The 21,327-nt window shown below is 41.1% G+C and overlaps 1 protein-coding gene across 17 annotated transcripts in view; it reads right to left on the bottom strand.

The window, feature by feature from the left end:
- The window catches only part of PRRC2C (proline rich coiled-coil 2C), a 75,172-nt gene that overhangs the window by 29,765 nt on the left and 24,080 nt on the right, over positions 1–21,327 (bottom strand). For 13 of the 17 annotated variants that reach the window (XM_032998611.2, XM_032998624.2, XM_032998617.2 and 10 more), the window contains 17 exons: positions 18,812–18,949; positions 16,632–16,882; positions 16,243–16,322; positions 15,116–15,249; positions 14,947–15,034; positions 14,516–14,657; positions 13,396–13,470; positions 11,971–12,622; positions 10,985–11,154; positions 10,110–10,356; positions 8,829–9,042; positions 5,674–8,037; positions 4,269–4,477; positions 3,521–3,675; positions 2,725–3,067; positions 2,159–2,244; positions 992–1,180 (listed from right to left, as the gene is read on the bottom strand). In XM_032998611.2, coding sequence (XP_032854502.2) covers positions 992–1,180; positions 2,159–2,244; positions 2,725–3,067; positions 3,521–3,675; positions 4,269–4,477; positions 5,674–8,037; positions 8,829–9,042; positions 10,110–10,356; positions 10,985–11,154; positions 11,971–12,622; positions 13,396–13,470; positions 14,516–14,657; positions 14,947–15,034; positions 15,116–15,249; positions 16,243–16,322; positions 16,632–16,882; positions 18,812–18,949 — 5,537 coding nt within the window. The remainder of the gene's footprint in view (positions 1–991; positions 1,181–2,158; positions 2,245–2,724; positions 3,068–3,520; positions 3,676–4,268; positions 4,478–5,673; positions 8,038–8,828; positions 9,043–10,109; positions 10,357–10,984; positions 11,155–11,970; positions 12,623–13,395; positions 13,471–14,515; positions 14,658–14,946; positions 15,035–15,115; positions 15,250–16,242; positions 16,323–16,631; positions 16,883–18,811; positions 18,950–21,327) is intronic. The other 4 variants (XM_032998616.2, XM_032998627.2, XM_032998628.2 and 1 more) reach the window with 2 other exon arrangements.

Genomic DNA, 21,327 nt, shown 5'->3' with positions numbered 1-21,327 from the left:
AGACATCAAGAGGGACAAAACCAGCTGGCTCTGTAAGCCACTAGCCAAGTTTATCTGCTAGAACCATCTCTTTCTGGGACTAAGAAGCTGGTGCTGAGTGCTAGTGATGCACCAGTAAGTATGCACTGGTGGTAGAAATAAGAGGAAAGCCCACTTCATTAACGTGAAGGATTACTAAGTGTAATCTAAATGACAGGAGGAGAAAGCATTACTCCTTATAAGTAGTAACAATGGAAATACAAGATGATGATGATTGAACGGAGCCCCTACATCTCCGGAGGGCAAGCAATATACATTTTTTAAAAACGGAGATAAGTTTGATTACCTATCCAGTCTTCCTAAATTAGTTGCAAAAAAATTCATTATCCAGACATCTGTGCATTTGAATTTGAGACTTCAAATCAGTGGCTCTAACATTCCTCCCTTTCCTCAAAACAGTACTTTTCCTGCAACTTGATGTACTACTCATCTTGGTAATCTGGCTACAAAACTAAGCAGGGCACTATGCATCATTCAGAGAGAGGCAAGGCAGGCATGGTGGCAGGAAGAACTACTGAAACTGGAGATACAGCCAGGGCAGAAACAGAACATCTGTTCAAAACAGCTCTCAAAGACTGAGTGAAGTAAGCAAGAGAAAACCAAAAACCCCAAACTAAAAACCAAAACACTACCACATCCATAGTCTTGCAAAAAAGCTATCACAAATCAATAACCCCACCCCTGCTCTAGCCACATCCCTTGTTCCAAACACAGAATCAATGGACAAACTCTGCTGGGCGAGGATGATGTTTACTTACACTTGTTTCTGAAACTGAAATCCCCATCTTCTCTCAAAGAACAAACTTGTTAATTATTTTAGGAAACAAAATGGGCATGCAACTTTTATAGGTCTAGTCCTAACTGAACAAATATTATGTTCCATTATTTGTAACCTCTTTTTGGCCGAACTTCTTTATGTTTAAGAGTTTGTATTGAAGATATGACCTTTTACCTTTTGTGCTTTGATAGGTCCAGCTCGAGGCTGTTTCTGTCTCTGCTCTTTAGGTTCTGGTAGCTTGTCAGTGGACTTCTCGGAAAGTACCGGGCCAACTTCGTTGTCACTGCCACTGGAAGCTGGGGCTCCAAACTGAATAGTTTCTATACCAAGATCAACTCCACCTTCTTGCCCAGGCTTTGTCCCCTAGTTAAAAGGTAAATATTTGATGAATTTCAAAAGATTTCTAGCTCAGTATAATGCTACTGGTTCAGAAAAGAGCACAAGATATGCCCATCTGAAAACCAGTAAAAGGGTACATTTACCTTCTAACAGCAAAAGAATTATTTGTGACTGCAACAGATTTCAAGAGTAAGTAATACATGAATGTACACCTCCCCCTCCTCAAGTTCTTACTGTTTGTACAAGCTCAAGAGTAAGGGGGAAAAAAAAAAAGTGGTGAAAGAAATAGGTAAACAAAATCAAGATGATGAACTGGTAGAGAAGGGGGAGAAGAACTAGTGCAATAACAAAATGTCCAGATTCAGGTTCACAACATTCTCCTGAAAGTTCAAAAATTAACATTCAATTCAAGAGGAACAATAAGAAATCAGAAAATATTTCCAGATCTCCTTATGCAGTTGAAATGGTCTCCTAAGAGAGTCATGTCATATTCTTACAGTTTAAAACAATAAAGTCAAGACCAAAAAAGCCCAAGAAAACAAAACCACAGGACTTTGTAAGTAAAATTCAGGGCTATGCAAATTCCATGGGATAAGTAGAGCTAATAGAGCTAGAAAGCATCTACTGCTTTTTGTATCTCTCATGTAAGGGACACGAAAAACATTTAGTTCCTTGGAGACATCCTGTTTTTGTCTACATTAATGAATGTTACACAAGTGTTCACATGCAAACCAGGCAATATTTTTACTTTGAAAACGCACTGAGTGACAACAGAATCTGTGAATGTCTGAGTTTCTATTATTAAGAGAACAGATTTTCAATGCTGCAATCATAAAAGCGCTAGCCTGTACTCTGTGTATCACCTCCTGACTTCATTAAATTCTACACGTACTAGGTTAAGTACGTGCACACCTGAATAAATGGATAATCTGCACCCAATCCCAATGAAATATAATTTGGGTAAGATTCACATACAGTTACTCTTCTTCCCTTTGTTCTTACCTCTGGAGATGTAGCTGAACCAAAAGATGTCAAAGGCTTGTTCCAAGCACTGACCGAAGGTGGCTGAGGTGGGCTAATGGGTCCCACTGACAATGAAGAGAAGAGAGTTAAAAACCCCCCAATGTTGCTAAATGCATTGGACTAAAGCTATCAACTGACTGAGAATTAGTTATAGATATCTTGATTAAATAAGTTTTGGTTAAGAAATTGTTAACCTGTTCAGCAGTTAACAATATGCTACTTATTTAGCTGCTTTCAACTGAGGCAATCATCACGTTTGGAAGCATGACCAAGCCTGACAAAACAGACATTCCTGAAGGGAGTGACAGCTGTTCATTCATAGTAAATGAAGAACGTGACAACACCATAAAATACTGAGTAATGTCATACTACAAAAATTTCCCTTCAGAGAGATAGGTTACAACACTGCACTTGGGAATGCTGCCCTCTATTCCCTGTGCAAAATACATTTGCAGGTAGAAATGAGACATCAGAGGGAGCCAGCAATCAGCATTCTCTGACTACAGTGTTTGCCCCCTGCCCCACATCCAAAAGACCCTACTTACATTTTTTGGAGATGTCATTGAGAACTGCTGTAGGAGGCACCTTGTTTTCCCATAAGTCAGTTCCCAGACCATTGTGAGCCTGGGTGTTCTGCAGAACTTTGCCTGACACTGTGTATTCTGTGCTGGCTGTCCCTCCTGCAGCCTGGTTTTGCGGCTGAACAGAGGCCTGTGGCTGACCTGGAGTCTGCGCTGTACACAGAGGCTGTGCCTGCGCTTGGGCCTGAGCTTGTGCCTGCTGCGCAGCTGCAGCTGCTGCCTGTTGCTGCTGCTTTTTGGCAAATCTGGGGGGGAGCTTGGAATTCTGACCCCGGCCTTTTTCACTTGATCCTTTTTTGGTCCAAACCTGTAAGCAGAAGCCAATTTTATTCTTACAGATGACAATCTGTATGGACACCAGTTGTACATTGTGTAGCAGCAAAAAGCAAACTGATTAACCCCATCTTAAAGAATTTAATTTTTTTAGGGGTATTTAACCACAGGTACAATGATTTCTCATCCATTTTCCTCTTGGAATCAACTAATACACAAGCAATAGTATAAATCTTTAACACATTATGAAAAATGGTGTTTTCAGTTTGCCAGTTACACCTGCCTCACAGTGCCCAATCAGGAAGTACAGAATCCTAAGCTGAATAAGTGAAAATTAATTTAATGTACTAATTCTGAACAACTTAATATTACTACAACTATATAGTCACATTTATAAGGTGAAATACAGCTTCTTAGGAAGAAGGATTCTGCACACTTCACAGCATTCCCAGTACTGCAAGAAGCACTATAAATTCTGGTCTTGTACCTGCACAGTTTGCTCTTCCTTCTTTCTGCGCTCTTCATCTTGCAAGCGTTTTTGTTGCTTCTTAGACACCACTTCTGTGAAACCATCATCATTCAAGTTAGATTGGGAGTCTTCAACTACTGTCACTTCAGGGTGATCATCAATGATCACAACACCTACAGAAAAAGGAAAGGTATAGATGCTGCTGTTTTAACGGCTTCAGATGCAGTGCACCAAGCCAAAATCTGCCTTACAGTGGAAGGTATTTCCCCACATGGCAGCCCTGATTAAAGGTAAGCTTCTGCTTGCCAAGTGCTTCACTGTTGCGCTTGAAGACAAGGAGTTAATCTTTAAGAACTGAAAAACTGAAGGTTCCTGTACCAGACTCTCCAGGAAATAAGAACTAAATAATGAACAGCCTTCCCGGATATTAGCTGTAAGCTTATCAGTGATACCCACTGCTTTTGCTTATGAAGGTTAAGCAAATTATGAGTGTGGTGGAAAATGTTATCAATGAAAGTTAAGATTAGCTGACAGAACAAAGTTGTTCTTATCTATACATAAAAACACACAATGAGATTTGCCACCTTTTAGAGGCATACACATTGTTAATGAATATTGTTACCTTTGCCATATCTAAAGTACACAATTATTCTGTTGCTTAATAAAAATCACCTCTCCTTTTTTATAAGTTTTTAAACATCTAGCTCTATATGCAGCAAAGCTAGCAGAATTACAAATTCTTGTTAGCGTATTATTGAATACATACTTGCATAATTATTAAGATCAAATTGAGACAAGGCATCCACTTTTTCCTTAGGCTTCTTTGGACCAGCCTTAGGTTCTTCTCTCTTTTTGCCACTTGCATCCTTGGTGCTCTTTTGTCCTGCAGCAGTAACACCTCCGTCCTCCTGATGTAAAGAGTTGCTGTTGGTGGGATCAACAGCAGGCACAGTTGCTGTCTGCTCTTCAAATGGCCTAGATCAGAAAAAATTTGACAAAGTTAATGACCAGCCACAGAGAACACTCAGGAAGAAGCTAACAATCCAATGCAGATCCCATTACAGGGCTGTGTCTACTGTGCAACTTCTTAGTGGGCCCCAGACTTTACTTTCAACTCCTCAAGGAGAAGCAGCTTAACAGCAAAAGCCATTTTGGGGACATATCAAATGCCCTGCTGTCAGAAGAAATCACAGAAAAACCAACATAATTTTAAGGTCACCTCTGGCTTGGTCTATGACATTAAAGGTACCAAAACCCAAGAAGTATGCAGTTCAGTATACTTCAAGTGCAGTAAACCCTTCCATGAAAAAAACCCCACCTAAACAAAACAAAAACCCAAACCAAACAGAAGCTTACAATATGTAATGTGAGCAAATATAAACAAAGTAAAAATATACTTGCTCCACAGGTTCACTTGCCAAAAGCTATGTGAAGCCATGAGTCAGATTTGCAGCATTCTGACTTTGCTGTGGAACCTGGAATACTCAATTTTTGCTTTAACATCACCTTTAAGTGACTAGCCACAAGAATTCTTACTAGTTTTAACTCAGAGGTTAAAGCGTTGATTACAAGTTTTTAAAGCCAGAACAAAACATGAATTTAGAATACAGCAACCTACAAACACAAGAGTCCTAGAGTTCAGGGTAGGTATTCAAGAACTGTTGTCCTGCCTCCCCCTTACCAGACTACTGTGCACTGTGCCTACGAAACAGTGGGTAAATAGTAACATTAAGGAATTATCAAGTTTCAATCAAATTTAACATATACACAAAGTTTAGTCTCAATAACAAGCATTTCTCAACATGCTTATCTGCATTAGGTGATTTATCTAAAATGCAATGCAGCAATTTATGTATTAACTGCAAAACTGCTCACATGAACATTTCAGCTTGCAGCCTTGAGAAATACAGCTTGACTGAGAGCATTGCAATTTTTTTTTAATAGAGCATTTTTAACACTGTGAATACAAGAACACTTCCCTCTTAGCTCCCTGTTCCAAGTGTCTGTATACAAATAGAAAAAATAGAGTACACAGCCACAAGTGCACGTGTTTGTCTTGCTCTCTTTTCTACCATTTTATAAATCTAAAACAACTATTTATGATTCTGAACTACAAGAGGACAACAGAAAACCATGACCATGTGTGCTTCCTAACAGAAGCTAGTACTCACCCTCTTTTTCCACTTCTGGGTGGAGGACCACTCCGCCTTTCACTCCTCGGCCCTGAGAAGTTCCTCCCTGGTTTAGCTGGCCCATTGTTGCCACGTCGATTTTGACGGTCTATTCCAGGCCGCTGACTAGAGAAACTTCTCTTGGCTATTTCCCTTTTTGGAGCTCCAGCATTTTCTCCTGTCTTTGCAGCTGCCTGTGCCGCTATATCCGCTGTTTTCTTCTCATCCCTCTCCCGCCTCTCATTGAAGTCACTGCTTTCTGAGGCTGTTTCCCACTCTTCATTTGCCTGGTCTGAAGAATTCTGGTTGGACAAGTCTGGTGTCTTACTTCCTGACACATCCAGAGCAGCGTTGGAGGGCTCATTAACTGCATTGCTAACTGTGGCACTTGTTGATGAGCTGGTTACTGCCTCACTTATCTTTGATGCGGCCTCTCTCTCTTTTAGGCGCCTAAAGCGTGGTGGCTTATCTTGCCTGGGAGGCCGAGCAGGCCTTTGCCTCCTTGGCCTCTCTCTATTTGGATCAAACTTCCTCTCAAATTTTGGAGGTCTTTTATCAACTGGTATGGGACCGTAATGTTCATTTCTTCTTGGAGGCTCCCCATCTTCTGGTTTAATGATCTCTGTTTGCCTAGGGTTCCACTGATTGTCTCTGTAGGCTGGTCTCCTTATTGTGGATGGACGTGGAGGACGCCCACCAGGATCTCTGCCACCACGTCTATACATTCCCCCTCTGCCTCGTCTAGAAGGCTCCCCTTTAGGAAGAAATCCTGGTTTGGGTTTGTTCTCATCATCTCTTATGTATGTTTTTTCTATGGATCTGTTGTCTACTCTAATATTGTTTTCAGCTTTGAACGACAGGGGCTTTGGAGGCTTCTTGCCATCAGCTCTCTCCTCTCTTTTTGGGTGCTTGCCTTTGATTAGACTGTCTTTGTCTGAAAGCAGCGTGTCGCTTGCGCTTTCATGAACTTCGCTGTCAGAATCTGTCTCCGAACCATGCTGTCGCCGCCGTTTGGGGATCACTTCAAAGTCAGAACTCTCACTACGAGTTTCACTCTCTTCCCTTTGCCTAACAGGCCCCGAAGGCACGTGGTCTGATCGAGGCTTAGGATCTCTGTAGTGTGGGTACTCTCTATTATGGCCTCTAGTGCCCCGACCACGTCCTCCGTAAGAACCCCTGTAGCTACGACCTCTGGAATAATACTCCCCACGACCTCTGCCTCTGTATCCCTGATCTGGGAACCAGTCTCTATCCCTAGCCTCCTTCCAGTATGTCCGAGGTGGTAAGCCAGGCTCTCTTTTTACCGGTCTGGTTTCTAAGCGTGGTTTCTCCACAACCTCCTTGCTAACCACTTTCTCCATCTGCTTTTCTTCCTTCACTGCAGCAGCTGGCTGCTGAGCGTGTGGCTGCTGCTGCGCTGCTGGCTGAGCAGGCGGCTGCTGCTGGGCTGCAGGGGGAAGCTGGGGAGCAGCAGGCTGGGCAGCCGGTAGCTGCTGCGGGACTGGAGGTGTGGGGGGCTGGACTGGAGCTTTAGCTGCGGCCTCGGTTTGGCTGCTCTCCTGGCTGGCTGGTGTCGGAGCAGCATCCTGGGTTATCTTCTTAGCCAGAGGAGCGCTGCCGGAGGTGGAAGTCTCCGGCTCAGCCTGAGGCAGTGGCACTTGAGGTGCTTCCTTTCTGTCATTTTTTTCAGACTTGCTAGGTTTTTCACTAGCTGTCTTTTCTCCTTCTTTCTCCTTCCTCTGCTCACGCTCTTCTCTCTGTTCACGCTCTTCCTTCATATCTCTAAGCACAGGTTTTTTAATAGGACCCGATCTTCTTACTGGTCTATCACTGCCTTCATCTCTCCTGCCATAACCTGGCCTAGGACCCCATCTTGTTTCAGACTTAGGTTTGAAAGTTTTTTCAGGTTTTGGTCCTTCTGATGTTCTGTTAGTGATTAAAATTTCTTTTTTTGGCTTAATCTCAAGTCTCTCAATTGTCTCCTTTGTCTCAACAGGCCTATTATTTAATTTAGGGATATTTGTTGCTGTCTCATTCCTCTGGTCTTCTGACTTTAGAGAGTGACTTGAACCATGGGAGATGCTTCTCTTCAGTGAAGAGTGACTTTCCCCCACAGGAACCAATTCTTCTGGAGAGCTGTGTGTAACTTTCTCATTCACTCCTTCAAAATTAACGGCCGTGCTAGGTGTGTCAGTTTGGAGAGGTTGTACATCTTCCAAAGGCCGGCTTGGGAACTTCTGTACCTCCACCTCTCCCGATTCTCTAAAAAAGTCTGTCTTTGGATGAGAGTCCAACTGGTTGTGTTCTACAGGATAAGCAGTGGCAGGGACAGCAACTCGTTCTTGCTCCAAGTGTGCCTCAGACCTAAGCAACAATTAATTAAGAAAGTTAGCGTGGGGGGATAAAATTTTACTCACAAGTATGTACTTAAATAATTTTCTAATTCTATGAAGGATGTCAGCTCTAGGAAGTAACAAGTGCTAATTTTCATAGTGGCTGCTACCTGTAGAGGTCAATTTTATTCTATCCTGATTAAGAGTTCAGTGTCAAATGTACAATTAGTTTTAGGAATCTATCATTGTTAATGGCTGTACATGTAATTTTAAATGGAGCCTCCAAGTTAGCAGGCTAATATCACAAGTATTACCCAGACAGCAGTACAGCAAAAAATATTTGGGTACTTCTAAGATGTAAAGGAAGCCTTCCTGACCATTCATCATGCAGCAAAGGTCAGAAGTGTCTGTCTTGTTTTCCACCACTTGTATTTAAAATACCACTTCTGAAACTAAGATACATCAGACAGAAGTTCTGATACAGGGAAAGCAGACGGAGAACATGATAACACTAGAGGAATGGTCTACAAGACTGAAAATTCAAAATATTATGGCAACTACCATTCATCAAACTAGGTTAAGGATTCTAAACAAGGGGTAAATTGTCTTTATACACCCCACTAGAGAGCAGGCATGTCTTTTGTTTTATACAACAGTACTAAGTACACTGCATCCCCCAGCCACAACTCCTTTCAAAGTTTTGCGTGAAGAGCAGCAGTAACTCAGTTTAAACTGTGGTTTGCAACGTAAGTTACACAGTCAAGTATGCAAGTATGTATGGCTCAGTGAAGTGACATGCAGGAGTACATCAGTCAGGCTTACCTCAAATCCTCAGGCTCTTCTAACACTTTGGGAGGAGAACTAGATTGCTGAGGTTCTGCGTGGGGGTATGGGTCTGACCCCCACATCATACGGGGCTCTGACAAAGGAACAGTGTGCTCTCTTGCTGAGCGAGCTATATGTTCAAATGAATCTGAACTAGTTGCTGATCCCTCTATCTGCTCTCTTCTCATCAGTGGTTTGGGAGGCATAATTCCTGTGACAGATTTAAGTTCAACAATTAAAACCAGTTTAACATTAGCAAAGAAACCTACCTCAAGACAAACAAAGCGCATCAGGAGGTACTGAAGACTGCTGTTCTCTCCCTTCCAATCTCCTTTCCTCTGTACCTTCCATTGTTGAAACCAAATGCCTATTCACTACCAGTTATCTCAGAAAGACTAAATCATATTCACCACTAGTACCCTCTGTACCAACAAGGGAAAAAGCTGCCTGCTTCCACTATGACGGGATGAATCAGGTCTGTAGGCCTGTAAACTTGTGGGTGAAGTTTCTGATATAAGATCTGAATGGCGACAGGCAACATAAATGTACACCCAGGTGTGTTTTTGTACTCTATTAAGGACTCTGGGTGCTTTTTATTTGGTAACGTTTTAATGAAATGCTACAGCTTTCACTGTCTTTGCTTAGCCTGCCGTTTCCTCCGTTCATTCAGGATACCCATTCCCTTGCTCATTAGCTTGATACGTATCTCCATTACATTACATGCCAGGCTTGTATTATTTATGCACAACAGTTTTCCTAACTGCAAGTCAGATGGCCATTCCACAAATTAAAAAGGACTTTTTAGTGCCAAGAACATGAAAACACAAATTTAGTAAGGCTCTAGAAGTGCTATTACATAATATAAAAATAACAAAATGTAATATTTTTCTTTTAAATAAGCAATGTAATATCAAGTGCTAATATGTAATGAAACACAAATGGTAAACACATTATTTTTCTCAGTTCAATCTAACTCATGCCACATTTAATACCTGTAACAAAGCAAGGTTTATGCTGACATTCTGAATACATCCTTAACTGTCACTAACATGCCTGCAATACAGAAGAAAGCTGTGATTTTTACTTCACAGTCAAAGATATGACACATGAATTATCATTTTCCAGTACTACTAAAAAATATTTTGTCTCAAACAGTGAAGTAATGTAGTTTTCCAAAAAAGCACCCATTTGCTGTTATTATACATAGTGTGGTTAGGGAAAACCTTCTATTTCAAAACCAAGGAAGTTCAGCAGTCAAAAAATGCTGCCAGATCTTACCTGGATGAATAGGAGGCATATCCATTGCAGGTCTTCCTGACATCATTCGTGGGTCCATGTAAGACTGCATCATAAGCCACCGTGGGTCAAAGCCCATTGAAGCTAAATGCTGAGGATGCGGTTGCATGGGCTGGTAAAGGGGTCTATGCTGGGGAGGTGGGACAGGGCCACTAGAAGGCTGTGAGGGAGCAGACTGTGGAAGGACACCTTGCTGTTGTTGCTGCCACTGCTGCTGTTTCATTTGTTCCTGCATAACAGAAAATTATATTACATAACTTTTTGTTAAGATGAAGACTTGAGGAGAATTCAAATAACCCTTGGAAAAAACAAGTACAGTTATCTCCAGGATACTAAGCATTCTGAAAATTAATCACAAACATGCATTAGGATGAACTAGGAGAAAAGGGTGAAACTAGAATGAACAATTTAGAATAGCTCCAAGTTTTGCTGGTGTTCAGGTGAGAGACAGAGAGCCACTTCTACTTCGTGCATGTCATTAATGCAAAGTGCTCTTCAGACCATACGACCCAAGCTCAAATCCATTTGAGTGTCCCACCCTTTAAGGAAAAGCTGCAGAAAAAATGATCACCAACCCCCAGGTCTCACAGCTAACCACAGGGTAATGCTCTACTTAAACTGATTCAAAACCAGACAGTTTTAAAAGCCTCTCCTGCCTTCTGCTCACTTATATACTTTGCAAGTGACAAGAAGTGTTTCATGCAGAGCAATTCCTGCCAATACCACAGATGTTACAGAAGCTGGAAATCAACAACTTAAGCTTTTTGAAACATCTGTGATCACGTTTTTACTCAGAACAAAGTAGAAAACATCATTCTTTTAATGAAGTTCCTTCTTTTAATGAACTGGTTAGTTACCTGCTGCCTCTGAAATCTTGGTGGTAATGATTTCTGGAACTGTTTAGAATAGCCCGAGGAAACAGCAGGACGAGGCTGAGATCCTGAATCTGGCTCACTCTCATGAGTCACCTGTGAAATCTCTTTCTCATTCCGACCACTATCTTGTCGGGTAAAGACTGCTTGATCTTCTGAAAAAACAAACAAACAAACAAACCCACATGTGGGAGACTGACTCTTAAAATTATGACATTTTCAACAGAATGTCAGATAAACAATATTCTGAAATGAAAACAGTTTGCCTTGTCTAACCTCGCAGTCTTAGTTTCCAAAACCAATAAAGACAATAAAGTTAAGAACAACCCTTCAAAACAGAACAATTGTTGTTAATGCATCTCAGTGTCCCTTTTAAACTCAACTATACTAGGTAATCAACTCCTGGCATTTAGGCTGTAACTACTATGTGATTTAAGAAGTGCTTATCAATGCTAACATATTGCACTTGAATCAACTTTTTTTATGAACCAAGGTTTGGTTTTACAATTACTTCTATCAATTTCAAGGATAACACAGACCCTATTAAGCACAGTCTAAGAGTTCTCTTGTGGCATTCAAGTTCCAATAAAAAAACTAAACCAAATTTAAATACCTGCTCTTTGTGTCTATTCCTGTTCTTTCAGCAAGCCTAGAGAATAGCTTAAATAACTTACATTGCTTTTTAGCAACATGAGTTGCTGACCCTCCTTTAGCAAGAAAAGCAAGCCTACTTTTCTTTCTGTATTCTTCAAAGTCCAGCCTAAATCAGAGCCCAATTTTTCCTTTAATTTTTTGATGAGTTGGGCCAACAGGTCTAGCTCAAAGAACAGTTAGCAGTTGTAATGTGCCAGGAAAATAAATCGTCTAGATGCACTAGGTTAATTAGGTATGCACATTAGACTCCTAGATTAAAACTATGCTCTGTGGCTCAGTTTTAAGACAGACAACTCCTACTTGGCGTGCAAGCATACCTTTTTCTTCCTTGTTATTCCTGGTTTCATTTTCTTGTTTTTCTACTACAGGTGTTGCCACAGGTTCTACAGGCTCAGGAACCTCATGTGCTGGTTTCTCCTCCTCTTTTTCTTTTTCCTTCTCCTTTTCTTCTTTCTCCATCTCCTTTTCTTTCTCTTTCTCCCTTTCTTGCTCTTTTGCCTTCTCCAGTTTTTCTTTTTCTTCTTTTTCCTTTTCTTTCTCCCTTTCCCTCTCTTTTTCCTTTTCCTTCTCCCTCTCCCTTTCCTTCTCTCTTTCTCTTTCCCGCTCCCTCTCCCGCTCTCTCTCCTTTTCCCTCTCCCGCTCCCTTTCTCTTTCCCTCTCCCTTTCCCGCTCCCTCTCTCTCTCCCTTTCCCTTTCCCTCTCTTTCAAAGGATCTTCCCGGGAGGGTTTGGTCACACAGCCAAATTTCTCATTTAACCGTTTTAGCTTTTCGGCACAAGCTGCTTTTCGCTGTTCTTCCATTCTTCTTTCTTCCTCTTCTCGCCGCTTACGGGCTCGCTCAACTGCGGCGGATATCTCTGACTGCTGTCTTCTCCTCTGTTTCCAAATTTCATCTTCATCTGGTACTGGTTTAGGGGGAAAGGGTCCCTGCCTTCCAGGTCCTACCTGGCGATCAGGGGGAGGAGGATGCTGCAACATTAAAATCGGTTAAGTCAAGTTGAACATGTATTATATAAACAGCCAGCTGAAATATTACATTTTAACTGTTTGTCAACAGATTTATTTGCATAGCACCTTTAAAAAGCAAGATTTGGAAGAAAAAGAAAGCCCCCACCTTCCTGCTCCAGTTCAGACTTAGTCAATCTGAGCTCAAAAAGGAGAGGTAAAGATTCAGCTGGGCTTATGTCACTCGTCCTCCCCATCACCAAGGCAAAGTGACAGCAAAGATGATAAACACCTTCTAGATTTGGTTACAGGATGCTCTCAATCACAGAACCTCTGGGCAGATCTCAGAAAAAAGTCCCCCAAGAGCCAAAGAAATTCAAGGTAGCTCAGGATAACAGAGATTTTAATAAGGACTGTTAAAAACTGCTAAGAAGCTACTACACATTTCATTTGGGACTTCATCTCCCTGCCTGCCTCGGCAGCCAGCCCTCCAGCACTGCTCCCACGTCCCTGTGTTCTCTAGTTCCTAAATGGGGCTGGATAATTAAAAGCTCTTGAAGTTCTTATGCATTTCATATGCCGCTTACAAGATGGGGCTGCTTTACACAATGGGCAGCGCAGCTGTGCTGGCATCCCATTCTTACTGGCCCCAGGCACTATGATAATTTTACTTGTTAAAGAGAAGGCTTTGTCCCTGTGTGGAGCATATTTTTATTTTCCTTAGTCTAAATCCCTCCACCACCACAGCATTAAAGAATTTAACTCAAAGAAGTAAGGACAATTCTAATCTTTCTTACCGGTGGTAGAATAGATTTTGGATGAAGAGCAGGACCACCTCTTTCATGTATAGGAGGTTGTGCTGGACCCCGATCCTATTAGATCGAACACAGGACCAGGGTTACGCAAGCTCATAACAATCAAGCTGACAAATTTCAGATTTACTGTTTTCTACTGCATTAAGATACTACACCTAGTAAACTACGTGCATACAACACAACTTTACATGCAAAACAAGGCCAACAATTCCAGTTTATGTACTGAGAGCTAAACAATTACTTTAAAAATTCACACATCCAAAATTCAGAGTGTATGTTGCTGCATGTTTTTTCTCCAGATTCAGTGTAGCATCAAACCCAGAAAGACAATGTGATCTTTATATAGAGAGAAAGTGCAAGTAAAAACAATTCAAGATCCCCCATCATCATTATTACAAGTGTCAAGAGAAAACACTTCTGAGAAATTTTCAGACAAAGCCAACAGTAGAACTTCATGGAGGGGGGAAAAACAAAAATAGAGCTGAAGTGGGCATAAGCTGAGGTAGTTGCCAATCCTCCTCTAATAGAAGATAAACCAAAACCCAAAATGGCTGAGTTGATGAATTCTACATGGTTTGTATAAAATCCATCTGCTTGAGATGTCAGAAGTGAGCTGACACATTCCTGCTAAGTCGCACTGAAGAAAGTGGGTCATGATATCAAAAATAAAACAAAAAAAGAGCCACCCCACACCCAGGAAAAATGTGTGGGCCAGCTGGGTGCTATTTACTGTGTGCCACTGTAAAACATGATGGACACCAGAACTGCTTCATTCACTGTTAGAGGGATGGACAGACAAGAGTATCAAGTTAAAGCTTGTCAGTTGAGTCACAGTAACTGACACAAGAGTTCTCACCCCCTCACGACTGTGGATTAGAACACACTAGCTAAAGACATGCTATTTTTATTTTGCAACCAGAAGCAGCTAAGTTGACTAAGCAGCACCCGATCAGTTACCACAGTTCAGATAATGCTTTCAGTAGCTAATGCTTTCACTCATGTTCATAACCTTAATTGACCTGACTGTTTGGAAAGACACCTGAGTTGGACCTCTCCTGACAAGGCTGTTGCCAGAAACTGCTGAAGAAAAGAACACACAAACCTGATCAAGCTGAGAGCTTTTGCTGTAAGACCCTTTGGTTGCAGCTGTGGAAGCCTGGGTGGCAGACTTAGCATTTGTCTGTTCTTCTGTTTCCTTCTGGCCATCAGGACTCTGCGAATCTTTTGATGGTGTTTGTTCATCACTATGTGCAAAGAAATAAGAAAAATGGAAGGTATACTCCACACAGGTATTTTGTGATTTATCTTCTGTCCTCAATGTTTCTTAGCAAGGGCAGAAGTTCCTCACAGCAGGGATAATTTCTATTACACACCCAGCTAACTGGAGTCTACAGGCAGTTATACAATTTAATACAGTATTAAATTACTGGAATAAATATTACTGGAATGAGTACTTGCACTCATTTCATTCAACCTTCCCAAATGCTAAACTAGTTAAATGGCATTCACACCCAACTGGCAACACCAACTCACCCGCTTTCCTTCTCTTTTTGACTACTTCCTTGCTCATCATCATCACTGAAGTTCAACTGCTCAGTGTAATCCACTTCACTCTGAGCACCTGGATGCATAAGCAAATATTCAATTAATCTTCCAGAAAGATTCAATGTACAAGCAGAAACCATTAATCTGATGTTCTTACCTGCCCAGCCTTCATCAGCCTCAGCATCCAGATTATCAAATTTATCAAGTTCTTTAAGTTCACTAGCACTAAGAATGGACGGGCGCTCAATAGGTTCTGAACACCATGAAGGTGGTCCTCTTCCCCTTGGCCCTCTAAAAAAAAAAAAAGAAACAAAGACCACTGCTACTATTTATCTGCAAAATGACTATAGTACCGTTCTCTCAAATACAGTGTAAATGTGAACTATCATTCACATGTGCAACTTGTAGTTCAAATAATTACCGCTACATCACCAGATGGTTCTTTATGGAAGAGAAAGATTAGATGCTATAAGCCTTGCTTGCACACTTCGCAAACAAGCCAAACACCAGTTGACAGTAGAAAACCACACACCTGGTAGCTTTCAACACACTGCATAGATCTGGCATCCTTTAGTACACCAATTTATCCACATCAGAGATTTTTTTTATACTTTTCAAGCTTTCCCACTGCCAAAGGCTCTGTACCTTCTCCCTACTCCTATGCTGCAGTTCTCCCAGTCATTCCTCCCAGCCTTTCTGTCCTCTTCCTGATCCCAATCACAGATCACCTGTCAAAGCTTGTACCCTACTGCCTACAGCATCCCCTATTTCCTCATGCATGTGCACAACCATCCTCGACTATGGAGAGATGCACAGAAAGGAGGAAACCTAATTTTACAATGCATTACAGTTCTACTTTTATTGGAGAGCAGTAGAGAACCAGGGATTAACTACTTTCATCATAACAATGAAAGAGTCCTTTTACAGGCAAAATACTGGTTGAAGTTTCAAAGGTATCGCCAAGTGATTTCTGCTCTTCCCAGTCAAAACCCCTGTGATGTGCAGAATTCCCTTAGGTTTTGCAGTTGTCAAACACAAATCACTCCACAGCGCTGCTCCACACATGCCAAACTTGTGAGACTAACCAGTGGCAGTTCTTATGCAGTATATAATCATAATCAAGATACTCGGTGCAATTTACTTGTGTTTTTTTTTTTTGTTTGTTTTGGTTTTTTTTTTTTTTGTTTTGTTGTTGTGTTGTGTTTTTTTTTTTTTTTTTCCCCCTCATTGAGTCACAAACAGAGTTCATACACACACAACAATACCACTTGTAAAGTTTCTTACCTGCTAGGCTCAGAAATGGGAAACCTTGTTGGACCTTGCATGGAAGGAGGATATGCCATTCTAGGATACTGATTGAACATCTAAGAAGTTTAAAAACAGGAGCCATTTGTTAAAAAAACCCATACATCTCATTGCATTAAACATACCGAGATCATCAAACAAATCACAATGGAGATGAAGCAAGACTCCGCTCAAAACAGTTTACTTAATATTGGAAGCGTGACATCAAGTCACCAAGATGGAGTGATTACAAATCTTAATCAACTCCTGAAAAGTTCAAACTCAGTGTAGCAGGGGCATGGAGGGAGGAGAAAGGGGAATAAGAAAAATCACACTAGCCAATAATCAATCCCTGCTGCTTAAAAACTTTTCACCGAACCATCACTTACGTAAGGTGGCATCATTGCTCTGTACTGAGATGAGATAGGTGGTTGCTGCTGGCCATTCAGCTTGGGCTGAGGAACCTGTGGTAACCGCACATCCCTCTTCTCTGCTGCCTTCTGGCCATCATTTTGTTCTGCTGGCGTAGCATTACCATCTTCTTGTCCAACAGCCTTAGCCTCTTGATCAGTTGGAGAACCGGGTGAGTTGCTCTTATTACCACCTTCTCTCCAACCAGTAGCATCTGCATGGACAGAATCAGTACAAGAAAACACAAGGACAGACTTTATATTACAGATTTACAGACAGGCTTGATGAAAAACACAGTCTTCCTCCCCAGTTTTCAGAGACACAGCGTCCTGTGCAGACACATGTTCATATCTGGTACTAAAACAAGCAATGGCCACTTGAGAAAACAGAGGCTGTTTTCTAATCCCCTTCAGTCCTACATCCAGCTGTGCTCCTGAAGGGTTAAATTTAGGGACTGCTTTAGTTGTCCTACTCTACCTTCCAAAACACAATGCAATTTAAGAAGGATACTGATAATAGCACACGAGAGAAAACAGATTTAGCTGTGGTAAGTGGGCCACTGTTGACTCAGTGTGAAGATGCTGTCAAGGGAAAAATCAAGTTTCTTAAACAGCAAAGGTCTACCATGAAACTCTCAAGCAGCTAGAAATGACATATACCTGTGCATTATCTTTCTAAGTCAAAACAGGTATTAAGAGTCTGTCTTGTATCTCTGTCTGATAAGGATGGAATAGAAGTTATGTGGGCTGTAGCTGTGTGTGAATGTCTAGCAAAAAAGTTCAGGAAAAGTAAGAGATTTTAATGACCTATCACTTGTGCATGGCAGTCCATTCTTTTAGGGGTTTCTGCATACAGAGCAAGGATTAGGACAGAAAAAAAAAAAAAAAAAGTAAACTTAGCAGCAGCGCTCAGATCCATTCAGAGCAACAAAAATTCAGACACACACTTTAAATAACGTTCCTTTAGGGGCACAAACCATTTAAGCAGTGTTGAACTATGCTCCTAAGTATCCATTACAGTTCTTCCACTTATCTTTGCAGGGGAGTACAGCTGCTAAAGAGGCAGTACTCGCCAAGTTCATTTAGCTTTCTGCTGTCAGACCTGAAAGAGCAGCTTAATATAGCGCATACAGTGCTGACCAAAACTGTAACTGCCTGCAGGAGGCTGGAAGAGACATGTGTAGCTATTTTCCTAATTTGGGTGCTGGACATCTCTCAAGTTTCTTGACAACTTATACTTATTAAGGTCCTCAATTTTGATGTGAAGAATATGGCCTCAGTCTGCAGAACCTGACAAACAAATCAAGGAAAACCAAGGCCTGTGGCACAGAAAGGGGTCAAGGATTCCCTGAGCACCCAAGCCCTCTAAAAGCAGTGCACATCTTGCCTACCACTGGCACAAGATAGTGCCACCTACAGCACAGGAAAGGAGCACTAGTTCATCAAACATCACTGAAAACAAACTTTTGAGGAAGAGAGGAATCCTGTTTTTCACTGGAAACAAGCACAATTCCAAATGCCTCTCCATTAAAAGGACCTGGGGAAGCAATCCAGATCTCTTCACTGAGACATGTAAAACCAGCGCTGTTACAGTTGTTTTCACTAGATCTAATCCCCCACAGCCGAAAGAGATCCAGCTAGTCAGAGCACGACAGCCATGAGCTAAAGATGACAATGCCTTTCACAGTCCACTCGCCTGGCATCCTGTAGGTTAAACTTCCTATTCAGTATTTTTCTGGATACCCCTTTATGAGTACTAACAATCTGGGGACAACCCTAGTGATGATTTATATAATTAGTTAATATTAGGAGAGTTCTTTAAGTACATATTTTAGCCGTTGTGACATTTAGCATCTGGAAGTAAGAAAATGCCAGTATTGTGCAACCAACAAATGTTCCTCAGAGCAGAAGTGGTGTACTGACTAGGCTGGGAAAATGGAAAGTGAACTGCAGGACAGGATTAAATACCCTATTTTCCACACACCTGGAACACAGTAAAGCAGAAGGAAGCCCCAAAAATCTGTTTCTTCAGTGTAGGAGTGCGTTGATTAAAACAGTCAACTCATCCATTTCTTTTGTATGGGGCACAAGTAACCTTGTAATAAACAACTTCCACACAAGCCCATGCAATTTCATAAAAATTTGTAGTATATACTTACTTTGTGGCCGTAAGTTGGGTCCTGATCCATGGAGCTCTTCAGGTGCATCTTTCTCTTTGCCTGACTTTTCCTGATCCCCAGCTGCCGGCAGACTGGGAAACTCTTGCTGGAAATAACTATTTACTTGAATAGCTGGACCTACACAGTAAGATATTCACAAAGTGTAGTTTAGAAAGTGATAAAAGCCTCATCACCCTTAAAAAGTAAATGTTAAAGCCACGTTAATTTGCAGGTAACTTAATTCACATATGAGAAGAGCAATCCTTGTAAAGCATTCACATTTGCTACTGAAGTTGTTAAATTTACTAGGCTCATGATCACACCTGTTGGGGCCAAGAAAAATCCAGAAGCACCAGACAGCAATGATGGACAACATAACTTAACACGGGAAGTATCTGAAGTTCCTCAGCTCTGTTAATACTTTCACCCCCCCATCCTTCCAGACAAAGATTTCCCTTGTTTTATTCCACAACTATAGTCAACCCAAGAATGGGCAACTATGTTATTGCAAAAGCACTTAAGATTAATTACTCTTCTAATAACAAATAATTCTCCAGGACGTTAAAAGGCCACAGATTTTACATTACGAGAAAAGCATCGGGACTGTAGTATTCTTTGATTTCTAAAACCACTGACATCATAACTCAGGATTGGAATTTAAGACTTCTGTTGCACGTGGTAGGGAAGCCAAATATATAGATTGTCTTCCTCTTTTAAACAGTTTTGTTAGCATCTACTTTGAATCCATTTCTGCCCCCCTTACACATAATGGACAGCGACCTATTATGTCAATAGCATTCTAGTACCAAATCACTGATAATCTTACTGAGGGAGAATTTCTATTCCAACAGCCGGAATAACACCCTGTTCCTATATGTGTTTTTAATACTGGCTACTGTAAGAGACATCACATTAGGCCACATGGACTATAGGGCAAACTCACAAAAAAAGATCTACATATGTGCTGGTCAAATCTCCCCAATCCCCATGATTTTTTTGTTTTGTTTTGTTTTGGGTTTTTTTGAGCTAACAGGTAGAAAAGCTTCTGTTCTCTCCAGTTGGTGAAAGAATACTTCATAACAATAAAATGCAGGGATCCTGATAGATTTTTTTTTTTAAAGATTGAGTCAGTGACAGGATAAACTCCTTACTCTTTGTACAGGCATGACAGCAAATACCACTATTTATCCCTGTGCCTACAAATTGCCTTGAAATCTTTCAATCTTCACTCCAACTTCACATACTGCAGATCACATTAACTTGTTTTTGTTAATGAACATTGGACTCTTGACATTCCCAAGCAGCTACATCCAATGACTTGCTTAATGGGACTGAAAACCACAGTCACACTGATCAGATGGCCTGCCAGGCAAGGGAGCCTCTTCAGAGGTCCTGTGGCACACAACATTCATGAGTTATGAATCTTGAAAAATGTTTTCTGCTCAAGTCTACACAGTTAGAGCAACAATGTTTTAATTGCAAAGTAATAGCACCCTCAGTGATCAACTTGACAGCGCTTAAGCTATCAACTTGAAATAGCTAGATTGTCAGCCAACAGTTCAGAAAGCTAAAGAATTCAAAGATGTTATGGTAGCAATTAACCTCAACTTTAGCCAACGCATGAGCTGAAAAATACGTGCTGTCATTATATTTTATAAGTCCTTCCTTTCTACATGGCCACTACCAGCATCAGAGAAGGATTTAGTCTCACCTCACTCAACTGAAGTCTTACAAGAGCATGGGGTGGCTGGCTGAATGACTGCTGGAACATGTACAAAGTATCTGGAAAAACTACAGTTCCACTAGCTAACTGCAGATCAGGAAAGCATGAGCACAACAGGTGTGTCATCCCGAGTTTCAAACTGAGGAGGAGAGCAAGCAGCTGATGCCAATTCACATTCTGTATTTCTTCTTGAAACAGCAAACCCACTACTGCATTAATTGAATGAAATGAGGGCACCATCTGGGTTTGGCACACAAGCTGCCATGGTAACTACAAAATAATTAGCTAAATGCATTTTGAAGCCACTGAGCCGAATCACTATTTCCTGTGTCATAGAGATGATATTATCAGCTTATGTAGAAAGGCTGGTATGCAGATTACTTTGCAGTGTTATTCCTTTTTTTTATTCTAAAAAACTCCTGCAAAAGCTTAAAGGAGGAGAGGTCCTATATTTACAACGAAGAAAACACTGAACATTAGAGAGAAGAGCAAGATCCAGAATTGTGACTTCTAAATACTTACTGCCAAAAAGGGCAAAATCGTTAGATATGCGATGATAAAAAATTCCATGTAATGGCTTAGAAGTTAGCTCCATGCAATTCAGATTTTACTGTTTTAAGATCTCTATCCAAAAGAGAGCTCACTTCAACTTGGAAGCCAAAACTCTATTTCATAGCCACAGAAAGCTTGCAAGTGACAAATTTAAGGAATAAAACGTCATAGGTTATTTTTTTATAATGGAGACACAGGAATTCTAAGCAACCTCTTAATCTACAAGCAGTTTTAAAAACTT

This window comes from Tyto alba, unplaced genomic scaffold (assembly GCF_018691265.1).
Source record: "Tyto alba isolate M040663 unplaced genomic scaffold, T.alba_DEE_v4.0 Super-Scaffold_1000006, whole genome shotgun sequence".
Taxonomy (NCBI): Eukaryota; Metazoa; Chordata; class Aves; order Strigiformes; family Tytonidae; genus Tyto; species Tyto alba.
This window is presented reverse-complemented; position numbering and strand designations above follow the sequence as displayed.